At 39.4% G+C, this 14,565-nt stretch overlaps 1 protein-coding gene across 1 annotated transcript; it reads left to right on the forward strand.

The window, feature by feature from the left end:
* The first annotated feature begins 785 nt into the window (after nt 1–785).
* LOC108703895 (up-regulator of cell proliferation) lies at nt 786–6,417 on the forward strand. Its single transcript, XM_018240199.2, has one exon. It carries the CDS (start codon nt 976–978, stop codon nt 5,665–5,667), a length of 4,692 nt encoding a protein of 1,563 aa, XP_018095688.1. The 5' UTR covers nt 786–975; the 3' UTR covers nt 5,668–6,417.
* Nucleotides 6,418–14,565: the final 8,148 nt, after the last annotated feature.

The raw sequence follows: 14,565 nt of genomic DNA on the forward strand, positions 1-14,565 counted from the left end.
CCTAAGCTAAAATGTCCCTCAAACCCCTGCAGACTTCTGTCCCTCCAATAACAGAGCAGTATCAAAACGATTACTAGCCAGCAAACTTTCAACTGTCCCTGAAATCACTAACAGGCAGCAGCTCTCTCCCTACACTATCTCTTCAGCACACACAGGCAGAGTGAAAAAACGCTGCAGGGCTTCGGTTTTTATAGGGAAGGGGAGTGGTCCAGGGGAGAGCTTCCTGATTGGCTGCCATGTACCTGCTGGTCTGGGGTGAGAGGGCAAAAAAAAGCGCCAACAATGGCGAACCCAAAATGGCGAACGTCGCGCGACGTTCGCGAACTTCCGGCGAGCGCGAACACCCGATGTTCGCGCGAACAAGTTCGCCGGCGAACAGTTCGCGACATCTCTATTCTCCAGGGGAGTAGCATTACATGACTCTAAGTTCTTTGAGAAGCAAACACTGGAGACTCCTGTTCAGCAAATCCATTTGGGTATGGTTGGGGCAACCATGGTTTTTAAATAAGCAAATATACTGTACATCTTTGAGGTTTTTTACACTTCCATTCTAAATTGACCTTTAAAACAGAACATAGACTATTTCTTGGAACCATTTGTAAACTAAAAAAAGAAAAGAATTATAAAAAGGCATATAGGCATATGAGAGTAATTTGATGGTGATGGTGGTACTTAATTTACTTAAAAACGAATAATTCTTTCATTGAATTTTTTAATGAACTTATACTTTATTTTGTGAATGTAATTTCATGTCTGCAAACTATATGTGGCAGAGAGTGAGAGATTCTAGTGATTTAGGAGAAGAAATAGAAATAAAGAAGTTTCATGAAATTAACATACAGTCTATGGGTACAGAGAAGGTCCTATTTTCTTGTATGACATACTGTTGTCATTTAACAATTTATTAAACTATAATTTTCATGTTTTACCCCAGAAAGCAGAAGTCCATGGAATGAAATAATTGCACATCTCATTATGAATGAATTTGGTACTTCAAAGCTCAGTCTCCACAATATTTTGGAAATTGGGCTTCACGTTATCAATGAGGCTGATCCTGTGACAACTGAAGATGTTTTCTGGACATTTCTGAGGAGACTTATGGCCCTAAACAAAGAAGCAAGAAACGCAGGGTGTTTGAAGATTGGCGAAGGTATTCCAAAGCAGGACACCTTTGATAATCTTGATGATTTTGCTGATGATGATGATGATGATGATAAACCTACAGACTCTATGAATCCTCTTGATGTTGTATGTGTCATCCTATATAATTCTGAACCAGTTTTACAAAAGGAGATTGTATCAAAAATGTGCATGTGCCAATTTGCTGTCCCACTATTGCTCCCTGCTGGTGATGGATCAGGCTACACCTTCATGCTCTGGGCAATGAGAGATATAGTAAAGAGGTGGAGACCCTATTCATTAGCAGAGACCAAGGGGTTTATAGAGGACAGTGTGGTGAGCATATCCATGCCTATATTTTCCTTTGTGAGACTGGGTCAAAACAAAATTTCCAAATCTAAAAACCTCAATCAAGTGCTTAGCTCAGCACAGCAAGGTCATAGCTTTTTTATACATAACAACATGGAATGTGGAGACATAAAAAAATCAAACTCCAATGGATTAGTAGAAATATCATGGTATTTTCCTGCAGGAAAAGTAAAATCTGATATTTTCCCAGAACCCATTGCAGTTACGAATTTGCGTGGTAACTTGGTGTCACACTGGACCCAGTTCCAGTTCCTAATGCAAGTCTCATCTGCAGTGTTTATATTTGCTGAGACTATTTCTGACAATGATTATAGACTGTTATCTAGCTGCAAACATTTTGAGACTACTGTCTATTTCATTATAAATCGAAGTGCTGATATACATGAACAGAAGAAGTCCAGGGGTTTTCTCAAAATGTTGAGTCATGAGCTAAATATTAAGCCAGAGCAAATAATAAACAAGGGAAAGATTAATGAGACACAACTAGTCACAACATTGCAAAACATCATGAGTAACCTTTTAAAAAATTCTTGTAAGAGAGCAAAACTTGAAGAGTTATCAGATGTAGCTATTAAGCTTGGAATCAAGGTAGATGAGACATCTGAAGAATTTCAGAAAGCAAAGGAATTGGCCATGGGAATTACTAATGAAATTGGTGATGTGGTGGAGTATAAGAGAAAGAACATGAAGCTACAAGGACAGCTCTGGAAAGAACTATCCCAGTTAGAGAAGGAATTTTGTAGAATGAAAAAACAAGGGCATCAGAATGCTGAAGACTATAGGTGCCATCTGAAAAAAAGGCGGTCAGAGCTACATCAGGAACAGCACAAACATGACCTTCCTGATGGCATGAATAAGTTTATATCGGCAATGACCCAATTAACTCACACTGAGAAGGTGTATTTTTTAAAATGGATGAAGTTTACTCTTGATTCAATATCTAGAGATGTTTTGTCAACTTTGCATGGAAAATACAGTCAAATTTATCATAAAGGGCATAGTGACCTTGCAGAACTGAAGAAAATAGATATTTTAATATCGGACAGTTCTTTGGGGGTTGAACACTTTCTGCGTGAACTGGGACAGTTTTATGAGTCAGAATGTTCTCTTATCAGAGACAAACTGATCAACGTTAGCCAGAGTAAGTTTAGCAAACTTCCTGAAATTGCTGCAAAATTCCTGCTGGATGGGTTCCCATTGGAACTAATAGATGGAGATGCCTCCAACATCCCACTGCAGTGGATAACAGACATTTTGACTGAGCTGGACAACATGACAGGAAAGGGATGCAAATTGAGAGTAATCTCTGTGCTGGGAGTGCAGAGCACAGGGAAATCCACCCTCCTGAACACCATGTTTGGCTTGCAGTTCCCTGTGGCCAGTGGGCGGTGCACACGAGGAGCCTTCATGACACTGATTAAAGTGAAAGAAAACGTCAGAAAGGAATTGGGCTGTGACTTTATTCTAGTGATTGACACTGAAGGTCTGAAGGCTCCAGAACTTGGATCTCTGGATAACAGCTATGAACATGACAATGAGCTGGCAACTGTTGTGGTCGGGCTAAGTGATATCACAATTATCAACATGTCCATGGAAAATATAGTAGAAATGAGAGATACTTTGCAAATTGTTGCTCATGCCTTCCTTAGAATGAATGAAATCGGGAAAAAACCGATCTGTCAGTTTGTTCATCACAACTGCAGTGATGTATCTGCTCATGAGATGACCATGAGAGATAGAGTGAAAATGCTGGAACAGCTGAATGAAATGACTGAAGTGGCAGCAAAGATGGAAAAAAAGAGTGGTATCACTGCCTTCAGTGATATAATGACCTATAATCATGAGAAAGACAATTGGTACATTCCAGGGCTCTGGTATGGTGTCCCACCCATGGCTTCTGTAAACACAGGATACAGCGAAAATATTTCTTCATTAAAAAAACATTTGTTTAACCTGATGGCACAACATAAAGATATTCAGAACCCTCAAAGTATTAATGAACTTACAATATGGATAAAAAGCTTGTGGAATGCAGTGAAACATGAAAAATTCATCTTTGCCTTCAAGAATAGCCTAGTGGCAGAAGCATATGATAAGCTTGCTGTAAAATACTCAGAGTGGGAATGGAACTTCCGCAAGAAGATTCATACCTGGATCATGAAGGCAGAGACAAGAATTAAGAATCAAGCAGGTGATGAACTGCAACCAGAAACGTATGTGAGACTAAAAACTGAACTATCTGAGATAATACAGAGCGGTGAATTAAATATGCTAACATTAATAGAAGATTATTATAAGAGCCCAACTGAAAATGTCCACTTGATTGAACGTCATCGAGAAGAGTTTTTAGCAAGCACAAAATGTCTCAGGCAGGAGCTTGAGAATTCAGCATCGAATAAATTAGAAGAGACTATTCGTCGGAAAACATTTAATGATAAGTTTCAAGGGATTCAGAGCAAATACCAAAAATTGCTCGAAGATAAAGTCAGCCGTCTTGTGGAAAAGTGCAAAAGACAGAACAAAAATAATGGAGAAGAAGAAGCAAATGAAATGTTTGAAACCATGTGGTTGGAAACAATATCGGGATTGCCAAAGTGTCAAATAGAGAAAATCAACACCAGTCAAGAGATGCTAGGACATCTTATGAAAGACATGGTTAATAAGGCAGCTGTCATAAACGAGAAGTTACTTAAAGTAAATCATTTGTCTGACTATGGAAAACAAACTTTCCAGATGGATAAGAAATACATAGCTGGAAAAAAGAATCCTCTGGTCTTCATAAAAAAATATTTGACCAGTACGTTTACAAAAAAAATCGATGAGCTTGCTAAATCTCTTGTCAAGAGCTGTAATGATTATGTTACCGAACAAATTAACAAAAAAAATGGCTATGACAGCATATATTGCCATGAATTGCTTAACATGGTCAATAAGACACTCAGGGAGAAAGATGTTCTGAAACTACCCACAACACATTTGTTTGAGTTGGACATAAAACTTTCTATTTTGGGAAGTGCAGCCCTGAGATTTCAAGTGATGCATGACAAATTTGTACAAGAAAACGATCCAATATTGTGTCTTGAAAAATTGAAACCCTACTATTTGACAAGCTTTAAAACTCTTATCCACCAAGATAAGGAGGATCTGCAAAGTAGAGCTAAACGTTTCTGTGAGCTGTGTCTAAGGCCAGCTTTAATGGAGCACATTAACAGACACCTTGGGAAAGCAATCAGGGACAATATGATGCTGAGTGGGAATTTCAAAGAGTTTTCTAGTAGTCGCCATTTCCAGTTTGCTGTGCTCAAGAAACTGCTCGAAGAGAGAGACTTTCACCAGTATCTAAAATATATTAACAAGTATGAGACGTTTGTGAAATCATGGATAACAAAAGAAATACTGGAAAAGTATGAAAAGTCCAAAGAACTCGAAACTTTACAAATACACATTCTTTCCGATATCTGTAAGAAAGTCAGAGAGGTTCTCCAAGAACTCAGATCAGTAGGACTTCTCGCCACATCTGACTTTTTACAGGAATTTTGCAAGAGGCTTAGAAATGAATTGGTCATTTCACAAAATAATATTCTTGTCGTCATTTTTCAAATCAAAGATGATATTCAGATGTTTTCAGATGGAATTGAGCTTTATGTCACTGAGACAGAAAAACAAATTTCATCAGAAATAAAATCTTCCAGTGCTGAATCGGTTCTTTCCAGGGCAACACTTAATCCTGTGGACGTGGTGTTCAAGTCTGTCTGTGGTTGTTTAAAATTCTGCCCATTCTGTAGAGTTCCCTGTGAGGCTTCAGGTATTGACCACGAGAAACACTTTGCATCTACTCATAGACCCAAGGGTTTGGCTCAGTGCACCTGGAAAACAAGTGGCAATTTAACCACATCCATATGTTCTACTGACGTTGATACCAAACTTTGTTTTATAAGCCCAGAAACAAACGGGGAATCTCATCCCTACAAAGAATATCAAACAATCTATACAGAGTGGGACATTAAGCCTACACAAATTGAGGAGTCATCTGATTACTGGAAATACGTCTTTAAAGAATTCAACAGAAAATTTGCAGATGCTTATTTGGCAGAATTAGCTCTATTGCCATTCGACTGGAATTTTGTGACTAAGGAAGATGCTCTGAGAAGCCTAGAGGAGGCATTTTTCATGCAGTAAAAACTAGAACATTCTTTTCGCATCCAGCACCCTAATCCTATGCAATTCACTTTGGTATCTTCTACATATAGCTTTGCACTTATGTCCATTTGAGGAGTAGTATAATAAAAGATGGAAAGTTTTCACCAGGTCTAGTAACCCATAGCAACCAATCAGATTATTTATTTCAATCGTTAGACCAGTAAATGCAACATTCTAATTGCAAAATGTAGTGCAAACTTTGCAACTCTCATTCCTTAATCTGCCACCGATTTTCTGTGTTTACTTCCTGGACTGGCTAAAGCAGAGCCCTAAACATGTTTGACGCCTACTAAAACGGGGACTGCAATGTTTCTTGCAAGACCTAGCCAGGAATTTAAGGGACGTATGGGTCCCAGGTGACTAATCTTAATTGGTATTTAAAAATGATATATGTAACATGCATAATAAGAAATAGAGACTAATGGATACCCAAATCATGATTCCACCCCTGTCTAACAACAACAACACTTACCTGAAGAATTAAATGGTTAAGTTAGAAAAAAATAATGGAAGCATGCTTAATATTAAAGATATGCCAGGGCTACTGACCTCAAAACATGTCCCAGGGATTTCCTTTTCCTCTAAACCTGAATGTTGTTTGTTGTATATTGACAAACCCAAAACCAAAGCTGGGTCCTACAAGGACACCTAATAAGCAGATGACATCACACAGCACATTATCAAAGGGAAGAGCAGATGACATCACACACTCCATATCTGACAACTTCATTGAAAGCAATGCTAGAGTGTACTGACCAATCAGCTGGGGGAGGTGTGTTTAGCCTAGGAGGAGGGTGTGGCTGAGTTGTGATCTGCCTGGTAGATAGAGCTGCCTTGAAGGCATCCTTCGTTCCCTGTTCCTCCCTACTCCACCTAATAAACACCCAAGGAACAGGACTTTTCTGCCATTTCACATTTATAGGGTCTGGTTTTCCACCTTCAAGCCTCGCTGTGTTCTTCCTCTTACTGTCACCTTGAGTAGGTAATGGGAAAAGGACCACTGTAGGTTTTTTTCTACATATTATGAAAATCTTTTGTGTTCAAGATGTTATGCTCTTTTTTTATGAAGCATTGTAAGCAAAGTCTTGGCATAACCAATGTTCACGTTACTGTTTGCTACATAATAAAAAGCAAGTACATTTGTTTGATCGTTATAAAAAAATGTTAATTGTTACGTATGATGTTTATTTTATAGAACAAAATCTTGAATGCATTTGTAGATGTTTATGACATGAATCAAGAAAACCCTACAAAATTAATAACAAAATAAAATGTATTTTCAAATAAAATAAAAAAATCACCATTATCAGAAAAAAAGCAGTATTTGTCCCAGACATAATAATACCGTATATACTCGTGTATAAGCCGACCCGAGTATAAGCCGAGGTACCTAATTTTACCTATGAAAACCAGAAAAACTTATTGACTCGAGTATAAGCCTAGACACAACTCAGAAAAGTCTCAGAAATATCAAACAGTCGGTTTAATGTTAAAAATCAAGCCATGATGCTTAAAACATTAATTCATAGTACAATGATAAAAAAACCCTCTGGTAGATGAAATAGATATATTAAGAAGACAGCTGCCTTACCAGTAAATTTGCTCCAATGGGAGGGGAGAGTCAGGAAGCTGCTCCCTGTAGTAGACGCTGATCGCCTTCAAAGAGTTGTTAGTGGGTGGGAGGGGAAGCTGCTCTCTGCTGCTGGGCCCCTTCAAAGTTTAATCTATCGCTGTGGTAGGGGCAGCCCGGAGATGCTGGCAGCCAGAAGGGGAGAGCCGGGGATACTGCTTCCTGCAGCCGGCGCCGGGCCCCTCCAAGTTTTTTTGCGGGGGGCCGGCCCGGAGTTGTTACGGCCCGGAGTTGTCGCTGAGCTGATGACGTCAGCGTGCGCACCACCAGCAGCGTGACACACACTCCTTGCGCTGTTGCGCTTTTCTTCGCGGCGTGTTTCTGGCTGGGAGGGGGATGTTCCTTGTTGGCTCCTTAGGATCGGGGTCCCATGGATGGGTTGCGGGCCTACAAATTCACCGGTAAGGCAGCTGACCCGCATATAAGCCGAGGTAGGATTTTCAAGCACATTTTGGTGCTGAAAATCTCGGCTTATACGCGAGTATATACGGTACATTTAGTGCAAAAAATATATATATTTTATAATAAAACTCTAATGTTGGAAGAAGACTAGGGATGTAGCGAACTGTTCGCCCGCGAACTAGTTCGCGCGAACTTCGACCGTTCGCGTCCGCCGAATGTTCGCGAACGTTTGGGAACGTTCGCATTTTGAGTTCGCGTTCGATTCGAATACAAGTCGTTCGACCATTCGACCATTCGAATTCCTTCGACCGCTAAAAATCGAACGATTTCCATTCGTTCGAACGATTGTAAGCATTCGATTGAATGAAAAGCATTCGATCTAATGGCTTCGATCGTTCGATTCGAATGAAAATCCTTCGATCGAACGATTAAAATCCTTCGATCGTTCGATTCGAACGATTTTAGCGGGTGTTCGAAGTTCGCGAACTGTCCGCGAACGTTCGCATTTTTTGCCGGTGTTCGCGAACGGCGTTCGCGAACACCAAATCGGCAGTTCGCTACATCCCTAAAGAAGACCATCACTATTGGCACGGAGGAACCTGTGGACCAGGCAGTAGCTCCAAGGTCCACATCCAAAGAACTGGTTGCACACTTCACTCATGTCGAGCACCAGGCTGGCAGACTTCAGAAACTTTCGGTGAAATTAATGTTGAAAAGTAAGTGCAATGAAATTAATTATGATGCATTGGGCGCAATGCAATGCCCTTTGCTTAGTGGAAAAATGCTTCATTAAGGGAAAAACATGGTGATTGCACTTCATTCACTAAACTTGCAGGTGTAAATGACCTCTTACATCTTTAAAGGGATACTGTCATGGGAAAAAATTTTTTTTTCAAAATTAATCAGTTAATAGTGCTGCTCCAGCAGAATTCTGCACTGAAATCCATTTCTCGAAAGGGCAAACAGATTTTTTTTATATTACATTTTGAAATCTGACATGGGGCTAGACATATTGTCAATTTCCCAGCTGCCCCAAGTCATGTGACTTGTGCTCTGATAAACTTCAGTCACTCTTTTCTGCTGTACTGCAAGTTGGACTGATATCACCCCCCTCCCTTTCCCCCCCCCAGCAGCCAAACAAAAGAACAATGGGAAGGTAACCAGATAACAGCTCCCTAACACAAGATAACAGCTGCCTGGTAGATCTAAGAACAACACTCAATAGTAAAAACCCTGGTCCCACTGAGACACATTCAGTTACATTGAGAAGGAAAAACAGCAGCCTGCCAGAAAGCATTTCTCTCCTAAAGTGCAGGCACAAGTCACATGACCAGGGGCAGCTGGGAAATTGACAATATGTCTAGCCCCATGTCAGATTTCAAAATTGAATATAAAAAAATCTGTTTACTCTTTTGAGAAATGGATTTCAGTGCAGAATTCTGCTGGAGCAGCACTATTAACTGATTCATTTTGAATTTTTTTTTTTCCCGTGACAGTATCCCTTTAAGTGTCTGGTCCATACGTCACTGTCTGCCCGCCAATAGGAACAAAACTATAAAAGATTGTGGTTGGGCTAGCCTTTAAATACAGAGGCATAATTAGAAGTTACTAGGCCTCAGAACCAGGTTCTTTTAGGTCACTTATAAACTTTAGAAATACATTATTTAAAAAAAATAAAACTGTTTATCTGTTAATGTCCCTATGGGACCCCTATACCTTCTGGCCCCTCTAGCAGAAATAGAAATACAATGGAAAAATGGTAAATATCAAGTTGACAGGACAATGCCAGCTTGGGTTTGAGCACATGATATGGAAGGCAATGAGGGTGGTAGAGAGAACTTAATGGAATAATGGTGTGACAGGGTGTCAGGGAGTTAATATGGAGGTCACTAGCAATATCGATAACAAGTATGTCAGTGTAAAAGGTTTGGGTCTCAAGGCAGGCAGTACACTAGATGTATGTGGAGCAGGTCGAGGTCAAACAGGGAAAAGAAATAATCAATAAGAACAAGGAAAACAGGCGAGGCAGCAACTCAGGTACAGCACTGAAGCAGGAACAAGGGGGCAAGATCACAGATTTAAGTTCAATGATTATACAGTAGGAGGGAGCAAGGGACTGGCTTAATTCCATAACTACAGGCACATGATGTTAAAGAGATTGGAGGAGGAGACACAAGCACATGTAAACCAAACCAGGGTTCAAATCAAATCCCCACATGTCCTGACAATCACACAGGGATTGGTCAGAAGAATTCCGCAATGCGTGCCCTTGCTTTCACATACCCAAAAGTGTTTTAAACTGGCTGCAACTTGAGGCTTGTACTTCAGGAACAAAATCCTGGCAATGTGTGGATGCAACATTAGGGCTTCCCAATTCACAGGGAATTTACAGGGAGGCTCTCTTGTTGGCCTGTACACTGCAAATGGGGACATATTCTGAAGGCATTGCAATTCTTAAAGGGAGTTGGTCCCCAGCATACACCATGAATGTGGCCATATGATCTAAGGTACAACACATAATGCTAAATATGAATGTCAGTGTACAACAGTTAGATGCTCTATATGCATAGGATTACTAAAGTATGAGTCATATAAAGACCCCAGAATGAAAATATTCCATTGGAATTTTCATGGTTAAACCCTACTTTTTGTGTGTTATAAAACCCACTAAGTTAACCCCATAACTAATTGCAAAACATAAATTCTGCCTTTCAACTCCAAACTACCAAATGGTGAATCTTTACAACAATGTCTAAGAAATGTCTGAAAATTGCCTCAAAACTTGTTTTTATACAGCATTTCATCTTCTATGTGTCTTTAGAGTTTAAAGATAAAACATTGTGAGGGACATTTACTTAGCTCGAGTGAAGGAATAGAAGAACATTTCGAACGTATTTTGGGCTACTTCGACCATTGAATTGGCTACTTCAACCTTCGACTACGACTTCGAATGGAATGATTTGAACTAAAAATCGTTTGACTATTCGACCATTCGATAGTTGAAGTACTGTCTCTTTAAAAAAAACATCGACCCCCTACTTCGCCAAGTAAAACCTACCGAGGTGCAATGTTAGCCTATGGGGAAGGTGGAAGGAAAATCGTTCGATCGAAGGATTTAATCGTTCGATCAAACTATTTTTCCTTCGATCGTTCGATCGAACGAATTGCGGTAAATCCTTTGACTTCCATATTCGAAGTCGAAGGATTTAACTTCGACAGTCGAATATCGAGGGTTAATTAACCCTCAATATTCGACCCTAAGTAAATGTGCCCCTGTGTGTATAAATGCCAAAACATATCCAAGTTTATATTAGAAACCCAGCATGCATTGGTTTACAGAACAATACAGAATGTAGAACGTATATGTGGCAAATTGTGCATTGTGTACCCCATAAAGTAAATATGTTACATAAGAAAAGTGTTTGTGTGCCCCTTACCTGCTTGCGGGGAGACTGAATGTCTGGGGAGTCTAATACAAGAGTCCTCTGCATTCAACCCATTATCAATATATTTAAGACAGAGACATTTTGTGCTACTGCTACTGAAAAATGCCTTACCCTTTAAACAAAACAGGGATTGTTTGTCCATATATTGCAATATATTTAAGCTGAACAACCACGTCAAAGTCATCCCATATCTGGCCTTAATTTTCATCTGATTCATTAAGAATTCAATTGCTTCATTATACATTTTACAAAGGGACTAAGTTTTACCTGCAACTTACTTGCTGCTTTCAAAGTAAACCTCCATACTTGGCTGCCCTTTTATTAGACACCAGTGGGATCACCTGACTATAGTTGGGAAGGGATGACTGTGATGTAGTTGTTCAGCTTAAATATATTGTAATATATGGACAAACAATCCCTGTGTTGTTTAAAGGGTAAGGCATTTTTCAGTAGCAGTAGCACAAAATGTCTCTGTCTTAAATATATTGATAATGGGTTGAGTGCAGAGGACTCTTGTAGTTGACTATATGTATTTTGTGGTCACACCCTCATTGCACCCCCGCCTAATGATTTTAAAATATAGTGGTGACTACAACTTTCCCTTGTTTGTCTGGGGAGTCTGCCATGTGACCCAGGAGAAAAGGGTAACAGTCAACAAGGTCTTCGTGTCTGCTGTTGTCCCAGGTGATTTGATCCCTCCCTCTCATTTTTTAGTGGTGGGAGAAAAAGAGAGGCGATCACATGTTGTAAAAGTCAGTGATACATGTCTGCATGACACGATCTGTGGCACTTAGGTCCCTTTATACAGAAAACACTTATACGAAGAAATACAAAAAATATTGGTGTGTAGGTGCATCTTAGGTCATTTTGCCTGGTCATGTGATTGCAGAAGGAGCCAGCACTTTAGGATGGAACTGCTTTCTGGCAGGCTGTTGTTTCTCCTACTCAATGTAACTGAATGTGTCTCAGTGAGACATGGGATTTTACTATTGAGTGTTGTTCTTAGATCTACCAGGCAGCTGTTATCTTGTGTTAGGGAGCTGTTATCTGGTTACCTTCCCATTGTTCTTTTGTTTGGCTGCTGGGGGGAAAGGGAGGGGGTGACATCACATCAACTTGCAGTACAGCAGTAAAGATTTCATCAGAGCAAAAGTCACATGACTGAGGACAACAGGGAAACTGACAACACGTTTAGTCCCATGTCAGATTTCAAAATTAAATATAAAAATATCTGTTTGCTCTTTTAAATTGAAGCAAAATGCTGCTTGAACAGCACTATTAAGTATTAACTGATGCATTTTAAAAAAAAGTTTTCGGTTTCATATTCTATTTGGTGTTTTTTTTTTGTGTTGTTTTTTTTGTTGTGTGTTGTTTTTAAAAAAGTGATTTTTTTTTTGTGGTTTAAAAAATCACACAAATACGAATTTTGACAAATGGGCCTCTAAAAGTTGTCTAACTTGCTTGGCTATTACTGCAACAATATATTTGTGGCTATATTTGTGTTGTACATTCAACTTTTTGGTTTGTAGCAGATGGAATTGTAACGTATGGTATCCCAAAATCCAGAGCAATCCCAAGGTCCTGGTTTCGGCTCACTCTTCTATAGCAGTTGCCTTTGGCTTCGTGAGGAGCCCTCCGTTACTCAGATGCCACCAGGACTTAAAGTGAGAGGACCAAGGGAGAAGCTGTGGGCAGGCAAGTGAACTGTAACGTTTTCAGAAAGGATGGGGAACAAGGAACGTGGTCAAGGGACCGGTGGGGACAAAACCAAACAGACAATTCAGTACCAAATCAGGAAGCAGAAGCATAGTCAAGGTCACAGGTCAGAGACAAACCAACCAGATATTTGGCACAGTAATGAGATCCGATAGAATAGTTGAAGAACAGGCAGAGGTCAATACAGGCAGCAGAACAGCAAGGGTCAAGGTCAGGCAGTGGTCAATTAACAGACAAGATAACATACCCAGGAACTGTGGAACATAGACCCATACTGGGCAATGAGTAAGTTCAGTGTTGGGGGTTTTATAGCCAGCCTAATGGCTTACACTGGTCACCTGTGGCCAGATTGGTAACAGATGAAACAAGCCATCCTTTACAAAGCATAGCCATAGGAGGGAACCATGGCCTTAGCTGTCTGTTCACATAATGCAGTGGTAATGTAGACAACACAGGGACACCAGGTCCTTGGTTCAACTCCGAGCAGGTTATTACAGGAATTTTTTTTAGAAAGCCTTAAATAATAAATGCTGTTTTCTTTCTATAGACTTCAGTGTGATTATGGCCCAAAAATATGCTTAGGTAACCAGAAAAACAGATTAATGGTAATAATAAAACACAATAACTGTTTCGTATGTATCACTGGGTATTACTTATTTGTAAATTAAGAATTCGATCCAATGTGCTATATAAAGCAGTTTTTCTGCATAGTTTCTATGTTTTGATCAGTCATTTTTTTGTAACCGCGTGACTCTGTCACTACTTGCCCTACTAAACTTCTGTTAGTATTTAGGAAAAATTTGAGTATCCGCCTTCAATATTATTTACCAGCATACTTACACAACCCACAATCAGTTATCCACTCCGGAACACTGTATAATGATAATCATCTCCTCTAGCACCCACAGAAGTCATTATACTAAAACACACCTGGAGCTCATATTCCCAGATTGCTCATCAAAGTTGAGCAGTGGCCCAGGTGCTCCTGCCCCAGGCCCTCAGCTCAGGGGTGTGGTCAAACATAGAACAATAAAAGGTATAGGGCACTCTGGAACCCACATACAGGTCAAACCTAAAATATTTGTTAAAAAGTAGAAACAAATCTTTATTTTGACAACGTGTTTCGTGTCCATCTGACACCTAGAGGCAGATTTATCAGGGGCCGAATTGAAAATTTGAATTTTTAAATTTGAATTTCAAGTTTATTTTATTTTAGTGTAATTCAATTAGGGAATAGTCCAAATTCGATTTGGGTAAAAAAATTTTTTAGAAATTCGAATTTTTAAATTTATCATGTACTGTCCCTTTAAGAATTTGAATTTGACTATTCACCATCTAAAACCTGCCATATTGGTGTTTTAGCCTATGGAGTAGTTTTTTTAATACATTTCGATTGGTCATTTTGTTTCGAATTTTAAGTTTATGGAAGTTTAAATAAACTCCCATAAACTCTAAATTCGACCCTTGATAAACATACCCCTTTATCATAAGCTTGTCATAAGCTTATATCATAAGCTTATGATGGGGAAGCCCATTTATAAAAGGTCAAATTTATTTTTTTTTAAATTTGACTATACTCACAATTCGGCTGGGAGGTTATTTAAGAAAAAAATTGGATGGCTAATATTCAATCGAATGGTTCCGACCTGAAAATTCGAATCGTATGCAATTCGTACGAATTGA

The sequence above is a fragment of the Xenopus laevis genome, chromosome 9_10L (assembly GCF_017654675.1).
Source record: "Xenopus laevis strain J_2021 chromosome 9_10L, Xenopus_laevis_v10.1, whole genome shotgun sequence".
Lineage (NCBI taxonomy): Eukaryota > Metazoa > Chordata > Amphibia > Anura > Pipidae > Xenopus > Xenopus laevis.

Coding starts and splice junctions, on each gene's coding strand:
- LOC108703895 (XM_018240199.2), top strand. CDS start 976: ATGAATGAATTTGGTACTTCAAAGCTCAGTCTCCACAATATTTTGGAA.